At 37.9% G+C, this 15,125-nt stretch overlaps 2 protein-coding genes across 7 annotated transcripts in view; one reads left to right on the forward strand and one right to left on the reverse strand.

The window, feature by feature from the left end:
• Positions 1–13,103, reverse strand: part of SCRN3 (secernin 3) — a 31,429-nt gene extending 18,326 nt beyond the window's left edge. The window contains exons 1-6 of one of the 6 annotated variants that reach the window (XM_058440994.1): positions 12,599–12,971; position 11,582; positions 10,393–10,559; positions 8,740–8,921; positions 7,655–7,854; positions 4,521–4,733 (exon numbers count right to left, since the gene is read on the reverse strand). In XM_058440994.1, coding sequence (XP_058296977.1) covers positions 4,521–4,733; positions 7,655–7,854; positions 8,740–8,921; positions 10,393–10,559; position 11,582; positions 12,599–12,649 — 814 coding nt within the window. In that variant the 5' untranslated portion in view covers positions 12,650–12,971. Of the gene's footprint in view, positions 1–4,520; positions 4,734–7,654; positions 7,855–8,739; positions 8,922–10,392; positions 10,560–11,581; positions 11,583–11,956 lie in introns of all 6 variants that reach the window. The other 5 variants (XM_058440978.1, XM_032755335.2, XM_032755336.2 and 2 more) reach the window with 5 other exon arrangements.
• A 4-nt stretch (positions 13,104–13,107) lies between these two features.
• The window catches only part of CIR1 (corepressor interacting with RBPJ, CIR1), a 47,249-nt gene continuing 45,231 nt past the window's right edge, over positions 13,108–15,125 (forward strand). Inside the window, exon 1 of the mRNA XM_032755331.2 lies at positions 13,108–13,273. Coding sequence (XP_032611222.1) covers positions 13,202–13,273 — 72 coding nt within the window. The 5' untranslated portion in view covers positions 13,108–13,201. The remainder of the gene's footprint in view (positions 13,274–15,125) is intronic.

Here is a 15,125-nt window from a genome sequence, read left to right on the forward strand (position 1 = left end):
AATAATATCATAAAATATTAAATGACATGGGAAGGAGTTCTACTTTCAATGTGGCTAAGTGAGCTCCTATTGGGCCAACCCTCCCGCAGATAACTATCAACTTGGGACAAAATACAGAAAAACAACTACCTGAAGGTTCTTTACAATTAACAAATGAAGTAACATTCTGGAAGAAAGGTGAAAGTTGGGAGACAGAATGAAGCATAGGGTTAAGTTTATTTTTGTTATGGCTTTAGCTTGAGGGAAGCCCATGGTCAATGCTATGTCACTCTATGCAGACAGCAATAGAAAACCTTGGTCCTTGGGAGAAAATTTTCACAACCTACGCATCTGACAAAGGGCTAATATTCAGAATCTACAATGAACACAAACAAATTTACAAGAAAAAAACAAACAACCCCATCAAAAAGTGGGTGAAGGACATGAACAGACACTTCTCAAAAGAAGACATTTATGCAGCCAAAAAACACATGAAAAAATGCTCATCATCACTGGCCATCAGAGAAATGCAAATCAAAACCACAATGAGATACCATCTCACACCAGTTAGAATGGCGATCATTACAAAGTCAGGAAACAACAGGTGCTGGAGAGGATGTGGAGAAATAGGAACACTTTTGCACTGTTGGTGGGACTGCAAACTAGTTCAACCATTGTGGAAGTCAGTGTGGCGATTCCTCAGGGATCTAGAACTAGAAATACCATTTGACCCAGCCATCCCATTACTGGGTATATACCCAAAGGACTATAAATCATGCTGCTCTAAAGACACATGCACATGGATGTTTACTGTGGCACTATTCACAATAGCAAAGACTTGGAACCAACACAAATGTCCAACAACGATAGACTGGATTAAGAAAATGTGGCACATATACACCATGGAATATTATGCAGCCACAAAAAATGATGAGTTCATGTCCTTTGTAGGGACATGGATGAAACTGGAAACCATCATTCTCAGTAAACTATCACAAGGACAAAAAACCAAACACCACATATTCTCACTCATAGGTGGGAATTGAACAATGAGAACACATGGACAGAGGAAGGGGAACATCACACTCTGGGGACTGTTGTGGGGTGGGGGGAGGGGGGAGGGATAGCATTAGGAGATATACCTAATGCTAAATGACGAGTTGATGGGTGTGGCACACCAACATGGCACGTGGATACATATGTAACAAACCTGCACATTGTGCATATGTACCCTAAAACTTGAAGTATAATAATAAAAAAAAAAAAAAAGAAAATCTTGGTCTTTCTGGCCTGAAGAACCAGACCTCAACCACAAGCAGTAGGAAGTGAGGGGGCAGGCTGGGTGCGGTGGCTCATCCTGTAATCCCAGCACTTTGGGAGGCCTAGGTGGGTGGATCACCTGAGGTCAGGAGTTCGAGACCAGCTTGACCAATATGGTGAAACCCTGTCTCTACTAAAAATACAAAAATTAGCCAGGCATGGTGGCATGTGCCTGTAGTCCCAGCTACTCAAGAGGCTGACACAAGAGAATTGCTTGAACCCAGGAGGAGGAGGTTGCAGTGAGCCAAGATTGTACCACTGCACTCCAGCTTGGGTAACAGAGCAAAACTCTATCTCAAAAAAAAAAGGAAAGACGGAAAAAGAAAAGAAAGTGAGGGGGCAATCCCACAAAAGAGAGAGTCAGAGAGGAGAGCTCCCAAATTCTATGTAAAAGAACTGCCCAAATCTCCATCTGATTGCTGATTAAGCATGTGTGGGGCAGACTGCAAGCAGCTCAGCTAAAGATAAAAGAGCTAAACTGAAATTTGAGTTGCCATCCAGGAGACAGAATTTGCAGGCTGAGTACAACCAACTAAATTATCTGCTAAAACAAGAATTATCTATGTGTTCTTAGGTGAATTTTGGTGGTTTGTAGCTTTTAAGGAACTGGTTCATTTCCTCAAAAATCATAGTTTTGAGCCATCTTCTGTGGACTAGATTCCCATGTCAGTTGTTTACAAAACCTTTTTGCAGTGCTCTTTTGCTGTCCTAAAAGAGCCCTATCCAGTGGCCAGCATGGAAACTGAGCAGTAGTCTACTCTATAGGTTAGTTCTCAAAGGCTTTGGTATGCTGTTTAGGGTCAGATACACCTATGTGCAGCTTAGGGTAGGCCCAGGCATTCTTACACAACTTCATGGGATTTCTTTCTTGAGCTACCTCTGCTCCTCAATTCTCCCTGACATTCTGGCTTCCAGGGATCCCCCTTCCAGGTCCTCTAGCTAGAACAACAGAGCCTTGGTGGTCTCCCTTTTTTGCCCAACTGCTTCCCACATCTGGGTCTGCCTCTGAAGCCAAGAGGCAGGAAAACAGAGAGAGGGCAAAAAGCAACAGAATTTCTCCTATGGTATTTGGACCACAGTTCCTCTAGTGGGAGAGAATTCCCTTTCCTCAGAGTTTTAGATGCCTCCCAACAGCTGCTACCATCATCACGTAACCATCACAAGATGGCAGATTCAGGACTGGAGTTTGCCTGGGAGCTGGGACAAGACAGAAAGAAAGCAGAAAAAAAAAAATTCCCAGGAGATTTCATACATGCTATGTCTTGTTGGTGCCCACCTTCCCTCTCCTCAGACAAGAAAAAGAAGGTTTCTCTTGGAGCTCTTTCTTTTGACACCCAGTACACGGTTTGGGATTCATGCTGTTTAACACCAGGCTGGATGAAATGAGAAAAACAAGAACAACAACAACCATGAAACTCACTCCTGGATCATTCCTACTTTGACTTCTGGGCTTTTTTTGCCCTGCTGACTGCTCCGTTTTACTTTTAAGACTCCTCAGAAAGCTGCTCCATGCAGTCTTTCCAGATTTTTAGTTATATTCAGAGAGAAAGACAGAGTAGCGTTTACTTATTCCATATTACCTGCAACCAGAACCAGCTTCCATTAAATGTTAATGAACTATGCTCTAATTATTTAATTTTTAATTTTTAAAAAATTTTTTGAGACAGAGTCTGGCTCTGCCACCCAGGCTGGAGTGCAGTGGTGCAATCTCAGCTCATTGCAACCTCCGCCTCCCAGGTTCAAGTGATTCTCCTGCCTCAGCCTCCCAAGTAGCTGGGATTACAGGTGCCTGCACCACATCCGGCTAATTTTTGTATTTTTAGTAGAGACGGGGTTTCACCATATTGGCCAGGGTGGTCTCGAACTCCTGACCTCAAATGAATTGCCCTCCTTGGCCTTCCAAAGTGCTGGGATTACATACGTGAGCCACGGCGCCCAGCCACTCTAATTATTATTATAAAGATGCTAAACATGCTTAAGGATTTTTTTAAAACTTGAAAGTAAAGAATAGAGAAATGGGAGTTATACAGAACGAACCAATGGAACTTGTAGAGATTAAAATTATAATAAAATATTACTAGATGAGATTAATAGCAGATTAAATCATGCAGAAGAAAAGATGAGTGAACTTGAGGACATTACAGTAGAAACTATCATAATAGTCATAGAAACTACATCTTCAACTGAACCCCCATGTAACAAATATTTTCAGTGGCAAATACATGTAGATTCATTATAGCAGATTTCCCATTTGGATGGGAAATTTGAGTAAAATATAAATATTTGTCACACCAAATATTCATATAGTGGGTATAGAAATACAGGTATGCTGGGATCTTGTCTGGTTTACTGGTTACAAACCAGTGTTTGTTTCTCACCAGGTAGCTCCAGGTGAGCCCACAAAATAAATGTGGCTCAGAGTTCAGTCTCTCACAAGAAACTGTATTGATCCATATCCTGGAGCAGCAGGCAGCTCAATTCCATCCTAAACTCTGGGTAGGGAGTGGAGTAGCATTTTTCAGACTCATAGCCTTAATAAGGAGTCCAGTTCCTGCTCCCCAAATGGATCTTTTTCACCTGTACGCCTGTATTCTCATGGATGTGAACACTCTAGCCTCTAAGGTGTATATCTGGTCCAGAATCCCCCAACTGACACAGAGATGAGGAGGATTGTGTGGGCCCTCTCTTCATTTTTGGTACCTGGTGATTTTCTCTTCTTGTATTTGAACTTAGCTATATATGTCTTGAATGTTTAAATATTTTATCCAACATTTCTCAAGTTTTGGAGTGGAAAGAGGGAATTCCTATATCTGCTCAGTTTGTCTTCTGGCCAGAAGTTCTATATATAAGAAAATAACCGATAAGAGTACTACCCAAAAATAAATAACAGCAGCAGCAGCAATAGTCAAAGAAGCCTGTCTCCAGGTTGCAATGAATTCTCAGAAGAAAAGTAATCTCAATTTTGTTTTAAGAATATTAACAAGAACTGAAAAAACGCATCTGAGCATTGAAAATCTGAACTTGACCTTCAAAAGAATCATGACCCTCTCACAATTGTATAATACTTATCTCAAAAAATAGGTTTATAATAAATATTTTTCATTTTAATAGAACAATATTTTTACTAATTATAATTCCCCAAAACAGATGTTATCATTCCCATATTACATCTACACAAAATATAGTTTGTCATCCTAATATTATTTATATGATAAAATTACCTTTGTGCTTATTTAGAAGCTTGTAGCCCTCACAGTATCTGCCTGATGAAGTCATCATCTTGGCTGTGTCAAGATAGGAATATGCTGCAGCAAAATCAAACTCCTTTTTACCATCCCACCAACGTTTCTGCTTAGCATAGTTCTTCATGTCTGGGTGTTCCCGGTCAATCTTGGTTGTTACGGAAAGTTGATTAGAAATATTACGAACTCCCTCTATTTTCAAAGAAGAAGAGGAGAAAGGAGAAGAAAAGTCATATTTAACATAAAGCATGTATCTGTACATCATGATTCCTAATCACTATGTAAATGTAAATATAGACTTCTAAATTTTGTGCCACAGGCATCTATTACATATTCAAAAAGATAAATGAATTATTTTTAAAATTAAACTGATTTTGAGATAATTATAGATTCACACGCAGTTATAAAAAAATAATACTGAGAGATACTGTGTACCCTTTACCCAGTTTCCCCCAATGGTAACATCTTGCCAAACTATAGTATAATATCACAACCAGAATATTGGTATTGCTATAGTCAAGATAAAGAATACTTCCATCACCACAAGGATCCCTCATGTTGCCCTTTTATAGCCACACCTACTTATCTCCCACCCCAAATCCTTCATTAACCTCAGGTAACAGCTATTCTGTTCTCCATTTCTATAATTGTAATTTCAAGAATGTTATATAAATGGAATAATATAATATATAAACTTTTGGCTTTTTTCACTGAGCACAATTCTCTAAAGATTCATCTATGTTATTGTATATATCAATAGTTTATTATTTTTATTGTGAGTAATATTCCATGGTATGAATGTATGATAATTTGCTTACTTATTCACAAGGTAAAGGATATCTGAATTGTTCCTAGTTTTTGGTAATCATGGAAAAAGCTGCTATACTTGTGTACAGGTTTTTGTGTAAACGTATGTAAGTTTTTATTTCTCTGGGATAAATGCACAGGAGTACAATTGCTAAGTTGTATGGTAGTTGCATGTTTAGTTTTTTTTTTTTTAACTGACAAACTATTTTCTAGAGTGGCCAGCTATACATTCTTACCTTTATTTCAGTCACTGTGATAGAGGTGTAGTAAAATCTAATTGGGGTTTTGTATTTCCCTAATGGCTAATAATGTTGAACATCATTTCATGCTTATTTCAAATCTGTATATCCCTTTGGGTGAAATGACTCTTCATATCTTTTGCCTATTTTCTAACTGGATTTTTTTTTTTACTATTGAGTTTTGACTGCTCTTTATATATTCCAGATAGTAGTCCTTTCCATAAATTTTTTTAAATTATACATAAGTCTAGAATCAAAATATATGACTTCCAAAAATATTATGGCATGAAGCTATAAACAAAGTTTTCAACTAAAATACAAAATAGAAAAAATAAAAGCCTGTCTTAGAGATTATACTAAATGAAACAGATCATGATAAATAAAAATTGATAATGTTTTAAAAACAGCTGAAATGACAGTCTGTCAAGTAAAAATCAATGAAATTACTCTAATGAGGTCATACTTGGGATACCCTCATTACAAAAACCAGATCCAAGTCATGATAGAATCAGATGGAAGAATTTTCTTTTCTTTCTTTCCCCCTTCCCCTTCCCTTTTTTCTTTTCTTTCAACAGGGTCTCACTCTGTCGCCCAGGCTAGAGTACAGTGGCATAATAATAGCTCACTGCAGCCTCGACCTCCTGGGTTCAAGCTATCCTCCCCACCTCAGCCTCTTGAGTAGCTGGAACTACAGGTACACACCACCACACTCAGCTAATTTTTGTATTTTTTGTAGAATTGAAGTCTCACTGTGTTGCCCAAGCTGGTCTCACACTCCTGGGCTGAAGTGATCCTCCTGCCTCAGCCTCCCAAAGTGCTGGGATTATAGGCATAAGCCACCGTGCCCAGTCAATAATTTTCCATCTAATAAATAATTCCCTATCATTTAACAATTTAGTTCTTGGGCTTAGCTAGTAACAGAAAGAGAAACCAGTTGGCAAAATTAATCTGCAGCTAGACAATGAGACCCAATGAAGGTGTTCATTTTAGATGGCCAGGTGGGGCTTTTTCAACAAAATGTATTTATTCAGTTCTCTCTTGCATGTAGTACATTTAATAAAATAAAACTGCTCAATGGTATTATCAAGCCAATTATCACAAAAAGAAAAAGTCTAACTACAATATTATATATTAATAAACATAGATGCAAAATATAAAACAAAATTTCCATCACAACAACTGGTAATGACCTGTTTTGAAAAATAACACCCAAATCCTCCAAAGTTCAAGGCTACCTTCAGGAAGCCTTTCTGAACTCCTCTAACTCACAATAATAACCTTTCTGTTCTCTAAATGTTCACTGCATCTATGTGTCTGTATCACTCATGCACCATTTAACATTTTCACATGTGTATCTTATCTCTCTAGTAAACTAGGAGTCCAGGAGTTAAATACCCAAGAAGGACATGATTATGCTTAAACATAAGGCTATGTTCTAGGGACGAGATTCAAGATGAAAAGATTTAAATTCTAGGTCTTTCATTTACCACCTTAAATCACTTTACATCTCTGGCCTTCCTCACTTGAAAAATTAGAGGAATATATGATCACAAAGAAAATCAGAATGAAAAATCAAAGCATTCTAAAACAATCAAATAATGTTGTTTTATTCAAAGATATCAAACTTTTGTGTTTTATTATTGTATCAACACAGCTTTTTCAACCACCAACTCACAAACACCTGTCTCTAACCCCACTCCCATTTCCTCACCTCCACACTTACACATAAGATTTTGGAGTGAAGCCCGAAGTTTAAAGGGGAAGAAATTGTAAGGGATTATTAAAGTGAAAAAGTACTACGAAATGGCCAAGAGCTGCAGCAAAGAAAGTATATACAGGTTATATGAAATTCATATTCCCAGAGGTAATGTTACCTTTTTATCTTTTTCAAGAAATCTCTTTAGGGCACTTTTTCATTGTTCTTTCAAATTTTTAAATTTCCCTTGCAGTTCAACCCTTCATTACACTAGATTATTAATCTTGGAAGCAATTAAATGCAATATCTATAGGTAAGGGTGTATTTTATTAATTGCAAAAACAAGTTAAATCACAAAAAGTTGTCCATACCTTGTACTTTTTCTGCTGCCCAGTACTTCCCTGCAGTCTCCAGAATCCAGGCTTCGTTCCTATCAGCTATCAGGAAACTGTTGTGATAGCTAAATACCATCCTACCCTCTGTGCAGTTTCCACCCTGGCCATATTTTTCTAGTAAGTCAACAATGACATCGACGGCTTTTTCAGCTGTATCAGCTCTTTCAAGGCCAAGTCTAAAACAAAAATATAAAGTTTTCATAATAAAATAAATTTCCATTATTTTTCTTAAATAATTTCATGCTCATGAGATTTTTTAGATTCAAAGTAAAATTTCTTTCAAGTTAACACATGAAATGACATCTAACTTTAAAATTTTTCCTTCTGAAGTCAGTTTGGAATCATGGAAATAAAGTTTCTGGAGTCAAACAAACCTATCAAATTCGAAGTTGGTAATTCACCGTCAAGTTACTTTATCTCTGAACCTCAGATATCTCATTTGTAAAATGAGCACGATAGCCCATGAGGTTATTGTGAGAATTAGTTAAGGTGTGATTAAAGTATGTTAGGTACTTCCAATGAATTATAATTTCCTACTTCTTCCCTTCTCCCAAATAATAATATCTGAAAGCTGGGCATGGTGCCTGTACTTGTAATCCCAGTTACTCAGGAGCTGAGACAGGAGAATGGCTAGAGGCCAGGAGTTCAAGACAAGTGTAAGCAACATAGCAAGACCCTAGTCTCTGAAAAAAAAATTTTTTTAATTAAAAATTAGCCAGGTGTGGTGGCATGTGCCTTTGATCCAAGCTACTTGGGTGACTCAGGTGGGATGACTCCTTGAGCTCAGGAATTCAAGGCCACAGTGAGCCATGATCACACCATTATACTCCAGCCTGCATGACACAGTGAGATCTCATCTCAAAAAAATAAAAATTAATTAATTTTAAAAAACCAAACAAAACTGAGAGTCATGAAATTGCATGCCGGTACTTTAAACCATTTTGACACAAACTGCAAAGTATCAAAGCCCTCTCAAAAATAGGAAAATAAAACAAGTAAGAGTTACACAAAAATTATAAATTTAGACAAGGTCTGTAGTATAAAATGTAACAAAAAATAACCTGACAAGGTCCATTCCTAATAGTGCTTCTTCATCACAAACTTCTTCTCTTCCCCATACAGCTTCATTCCCAATGCAAACTCCATGCTCATTGGCTCCCATTTCTGCCCCCCACAACCACGCTGGGCGACTCAGGACAACAGCATATGTTTCAGGAACTTGATCAATTTCTATATATGTACACTGTAAAAAAAAAAGTCATAGCAAGAACCACAAAACCAGAAAAGTTATCAAAATCCAGAATTTAAAAAAATCAGTCAGAAGACAAAATTGTTATGAAAGAGGTAAAGGAAATATAAGTAAATTGAAATTTTCAATAATAAAGGCATTACCCTTAAAACATATTCAGAATAACCCTAAAATATTTATTCATTCAAATATTTGCTGAGCATTTCCTATTATAAAACATTCTGCCAAGAGATATGTTAGTTACAAAGATGAATCAGATAAAGATCTCACTTTTGAGAAACTAAAACTTCTACATTAAGATAAAATAAAGTATAAAGTATTAGGGTCATGAAGTGAAGACAAGGTGCTATTGGAGCTCAGGAAAAAGGTGGTCTCTAGCTGTAATATCTTGAAACATATTTGTAGATGTGTGAGTTGAAGCTTAAGGAAGTAGTTCTCAACCTCAATATCCAGTGTTTCTTGATTAGTGATATAATTTCTCATATGGTAGCCTTCGAATACGAGAGTTTGGTCATAGGAATCTCACATCACATTTTGAAGTCATCCATTAGGTATGTCCACAGCAATGAAAAGAATAAGGACCACTGTTTTACAGGACAGGCTATATTTAAATATGAAGAAATAAAGTGGAAGTGGTATCACAGATGAATAAGTGGTCTTAGCAAAAGAAAAAAATATGGCATAGGATACAGAAAAAAGTCTAATATTTAATATGTTTTAATATTAGAATATCAATAAAATAAAATCTAAAAAGTATTAATTAGCAACAATAGCATAATCTGAAGCTCTCATTTTAAGTTCCACATTAAATGGGTTTTTTAAATAAGTTTTTAAAGGATCCTTTAATTAATGTGTATGCTACCAAGTGACTGCATAAAATGTATATTGATAGTGTTAACATAGGGCCTAATAAAGCTTTTTTGATGTGTCATAAAACTGTCATTTCCAAAGTCTGGGATGACTTTCCTATTCTACATCAAGTAGAACTTATACCAATTCAGAATCAGAATCCGTTTTGTCCATCAAATTCCAGCTAACTCCAAGCTGAATTAAATGTTCATTCCCTTCTGCTGCCACAGCATGCTACTGTTACTTAAATTTAGCACTTAAACCATCCTATTTTATAATGGGGTATAATGCATACACATCTTATTCCTATACTAGACTCTAAGCTCCTGGAACACAGTCTTGACAGCTGACTTTAAATCTCTTGCCCTATCTAACATGCTTGCATATGGAAAGCATTCAAATATTTATTCAAATAATGGATAATTTTATTACTGTTATTTCAACTTCCTCCAAATCACTGAAATAAAAGATCACAGTTTATTTCTGACTCATTTATTTTTCAAATGTAAATTCCTCAATTTTAACTTCTACAGTTTCTTCCAAATTGCTATTTATAGAAATAACTTTATGATATTTTTAAAAGGCATATTGCTAACAAAACATTTATTTCACCTACCTTAAGACGTTCTCCCAGGTTATCATGAATTGCAGCAGGAAAATAAACCACCTCTTGTACTTCATCACGGAGTCTATCTGAATTTTTTCCAAAAATAATCCTGTTATCGACTGTTGCTGGAGGTAATGCCACGAAAGTGTCACAGGAAAAAGGTTCCATTTTTTTAACTAAAAATTATACAGATGTTTTAAAATAAAAAAAACACTTTTAAGTATATAAAAATAAAGTTTTACTCAATGACAAAAGGATATTATTGCCATATCTAATTAAGGATGTTCATTAAAGCTTTGATTTTTTTATTTTTATTTTTTGGAGACAAGGTCTAGCTCTTTCACCCAGGCTGGAGTGCAGTTGTATAATCAGGGCTTACTGCAGCCTGGAACTCCTGGGCTCAGGAGATCCTCCCCCTTCTGCCTCCCAAAGCCCTGGGATTACAGGCATGAGTGACCATGCTTGGCTGTTCATTAAAGTTTTAAATTTTGTATACTATAGCCTAAAAATCAGTAAGAATATGACTTGGGATCAATCTTGTACTACAACTCAGTAAGAAAATGGCAATGAGAACTACCTTCATCTAGTGTATAGTTCACATTTATTCTCTAAGACCTTTCTCTCCTAAAGTCTTCCCTGAATTTTGTTTCACCATTTCCATATTTGGGAATCCGTGTACCTAGCTCTACTGTTGTAAAGGCTAGATTCCACTACATTTGTGTATATATAAGTCCCTTTACTGGACAATGAGATCCTTGAGGGCTGGGAGTATGTCTTACTAATCTTTGTATTCTCATTGCTGGAACTTGTCTTATGGAAAAAAATCTTATGTGCCCAGTACTTCCTCAAAGGAAGGAAGAAGGGGTCTTATTTGAGCTGGGAAATTATACAGATTATAATTCTGATGAGACTGAAATTTTGAAACCGACTCATTGATTCAGACAAAAATATGTCAATATAATTCCAAATTGCTGATATTTCTAGGAGAAAGTTCACATATTTAATTTATAAATCGCAATTATATACTTTAATATCTAGATTACCTCTTCAGTTGTAACTTGGAAAATCTTAGATCTTCACTTATAATAGAACACCTAAAGGTCCTTATTTTGCTGCCAGAACAGACACATTGTTTTACAGAGTTTCCTTCTTTCCTTTAATAATGACAAAACCTTAAAATGGCTTTACACAGGCAGACGCTAGCAATTTAAAAACAAAATTTAAATATAATAAATGTTTCCTTAAAAAGAAAACAAAATGACTAAATAAAAACGTCAGCCTGAAACCCCTAAGGGTTTTCCTCTTCTCCTCAGTGACGAGAAGTCTGATGTCTTGATGGTTCTGTTATTTTCTTTCTGTATTTCAACCCTTATGTCCTGGATCTCCTTCTATTTGTGTTTTATAGTTAGTTCCATCACTATATAATTTTGGCAGACTATTTAATCTCTTTCTTCCCTATGCCTTCTGCCTCATCCGAAAAATAAAAGACACTATTTGATGGGCTGTTATGAGAACTTAATAAGGCAACACGTAAAGTGTTTTGCACAGTGCATAGAACATAGTAGATATTCACATGAAAGCTGTTATTGTTATTATTTGGTAGGAGAGAAAATTTTTCATAAAGCCTTATTCTTTTTTTTTTTGATGGAGTTTAACTCTTGTTGCCCGGGCTGGAGTGCAATGGCGCAGTCTCGGCTCACTGCAACCTCTGCCTCCTGGGTTCAAGTGATTCTCCTGCCTCAGCCTCCCAAGTAGCTGGGATTACAGGCGCGTGCCACCACACCCGGCTAATTTTTTATATTTTTAGTAGAGACGGGGTTTCACCATGTTGGCCAGGCTAGTCTTGAACTCCTGACCTCAGGTGATCCACCCACCTTGGCCTCCCAAAGTGCTGGGATTACAGGCGTGAGCTACCGCGCCCGGCCAAGGTTTATTCTTAACATTACCCTGATAGAGAACTTGGTTGGAGCATCACCTGCTGCAGTAGCAGCCACGTCCACTCAAAAACTTGGAGTCCCAAGGGCCATCAAGCTGCAATAGGTAACCTGAGCTGCCTAACTGGGGTCGTAGGGAAAGCTAAGGAAACTTGCCCCCTGGTTAGAATGGCACCTAGCCCACTGAGGAGGTGAAGCCTTGAGAGATTTTACCAACTCCTAAAGCGTTATTCGTCATTCAATAAGTATTTATTGAACGTCTTTCAGCGCCAGCACCGTACAGCTGGGGACAAAATAGACAGGGCCTCCGTTCTTGCAGAGCTGTCTGTCATTCTATTTCACGCGCTCTTAGTTCAGCCGGCGCTTTCAGAAACATCATATCGTTGGATTCTCGCAAGCATACTACGGTTAGGGCCGGAATTATTATCTTCATAATATAGATGAGAAAAACAGTGCAGAAAAGTTTTTGCAGCTCGAGTCAGAGTTCACAGAAAGTAATGGGCTCGCGCTTCAAGCACCTTTGGTCGAAGGGCAGCCGCGGTCCACCCCGCACCCCGGCCCTGCGCGCTCAAACCGCAGCCGGTGCAGCTGGGCTCCGGGGACCCTCGGTCAAGCAGTGCCGCGCCACAGTTGGGTCTTCCCGGTTTCTGTCTCAACTATGCACGCCCCTCCCCCGTGCACGCCCCTCACCTGGCCTCCCAGCTACCCGAAGTGACAGGTGGACGGAGGGAGGAGTGGCCGGTGGAGGAATCAGTTGCCGGAAGCTGTCACCTTTGATCTCGGAAGTTCCCCTTGCTGCTGGAAACGCAGTTCCGGTTAGGAGGCTGAGTTTGTTTACGTTGCTTACAGATCTAGCTGCTGCATTCCCTAGTTCCAGTTCCAAGATGGGGAAATCCTTCGCCAACTTCATGTGCAAGAAAGACTTTCATCCTGCCTCCAAATCCAATATCAAAAAAGTGAGTAAACAGACCCGGGGAGGGATCAGGCCCACGGGGACTGCCTTCCCAGAGGCTGCTGGAAGTGAAAGTGGTGGTGTCTCTTAGATCCCTAGGACAGCCTCCGCTTCTCTAGGCCTAAAGCCCTGGTGGTCTCGCCTTTCTCTGCTGAGCAGCTCGCTGACGCAGCGGGTCCTCAGCGTTTATTCTGCAACAGCGAGGAGACCGGTGGCCTAGAGAATCTTTGTCGGCCAGAATGTAAATCCATACTATGTGAAGACTAATGTCAAAATTCCTCAGTACTTCCCTCAGCTGATTCTGGTTTTTTGTCTTTTCGAATCCCAGGGATCACGGCTTCTGAACTCTACTTTTCTGTACAAAGAAGTCTCCCCGTTTATTTAAGATAGATCTTTTAAAAATTTACCCAATAATCTAGTGTATTTTTGATGACCTCGTTGAAGTTTAGCGTTTTACATAATTACAGGTTTACCAGGTGTAATACCTTAGTGAATATCATAGTAATGAAAAGCAGAAGAGTGAAGTAGAAAGAATCGGCTTTGGAGTCAAACCTGGATTCTAGTTATTCGAGCAGTCACTTTTAGCCTTAAGACCTTGCACAAAATATTTTTAATATCTGACCCTCAGTCTTCTAATCTGTAAATTAAGGATGATTGACTTAATTGTGAAGATTAAGTGAAATAGTGGAGATGAAGGATTTGAAACAACGTAGGCATCTATCACTGTGTCCACTACAGAGAGGAGGTGCTCAATAAAATGTTGATTGCCCCTACACAGAAACTTGTGAAAATAACTAAGCTTTTATTTGTTTTTAGAACGAGTTGAGGTGATGAGATATTGCTGTGTACTCTCACTTCTAGACCAGTGATTCTCAACTTTTTCACTGTTACCTTCCTAAGGAGTCTTATTAAACATTTTTTCTTAATAACTCCCCCATGAAATTTTAATAACACAGATACACCTTGAAAGCTCTTTGGTAATCATCCAGCCCCATCTCCTCATTTTATAAATGAGGAAACAAATTTGCCAAGAGTTACACAGCTAGTTAAATGTTGTACCAGAACTAGGATCTGGAACACCTGATTAACCCAGTGATTTTTTTTCCACTGCACCAGTGTGTGTTTGTGTGGTTGCAACTGTGGGAGGGACAGGTTTCTTGTGTTTGGTTGGCTCAATAACTTCTGATACCAAACACAGACATTTCCTTTCTCTGCATACTTAGGGGGTCAGCTGTAACTATTTTTACAAGAATGAAGAGATTAGATGGAATTCAGGTGCTTGCTTATTTGCTGTTTAGAGACAAATATACCTGAGAAATCATAATTTTTTACTGGAACTTTTGACATTTCGCTTTATAAATTTCAATGTGTCAGCTTTCTTACAAGAAACAAGAAATCCACGGAGAATAACTTTTGCAAGTCCGCTATGAGAAATTCAGTAAAGCAGTTATAGGCTTAGAACCTACATTCTTCTCATCCTTGTAAAGTGTTATGTAAAATGTACCAAATATTGTTGTGGCCTCTTTGATCTGTTTTATACTTTTCCCAGGATAGAGGAGAAGAATGAAATGTTTTTGATTAGCAGACCTTTCTAGATAGTTAACACTTTATGGGGAGGGGGGTGACCTCTAGCATTCTTTATTAACTAAGGATAAAGGAACTATATTAAGTGAAGATAAATAGAAAAATTTATCAGGGTAGGAGGAAACTTTTGGAGGTGATGGATATGTTTATAGTGTAGATTGTGGTGATGGTTTCACAGGGATATACTTGTCACCAAACTCAGGTTGTATACATTAAATATGTACAGCTTTTTATATGTCATACTCCAGTAAAGTTTTTTTTGTTTTGTTTTG

The sequence above is a fragment of the Hylobates moloch genome, unplaced genomic scaffold, assembly GCF_009828535.3.
Source record: "Hylobates moloch isolate HMO894 unplaced genomic scaffold, HMol_V3 SCAFFOLD_1, whole genome shotgun sequence".
NCBI classification, from domain to species: Eukaryota; Metazoa; Chordata; class Mammalia; order Primates; family Hylobatidae; genus Hylobates; species Hylobates moloch.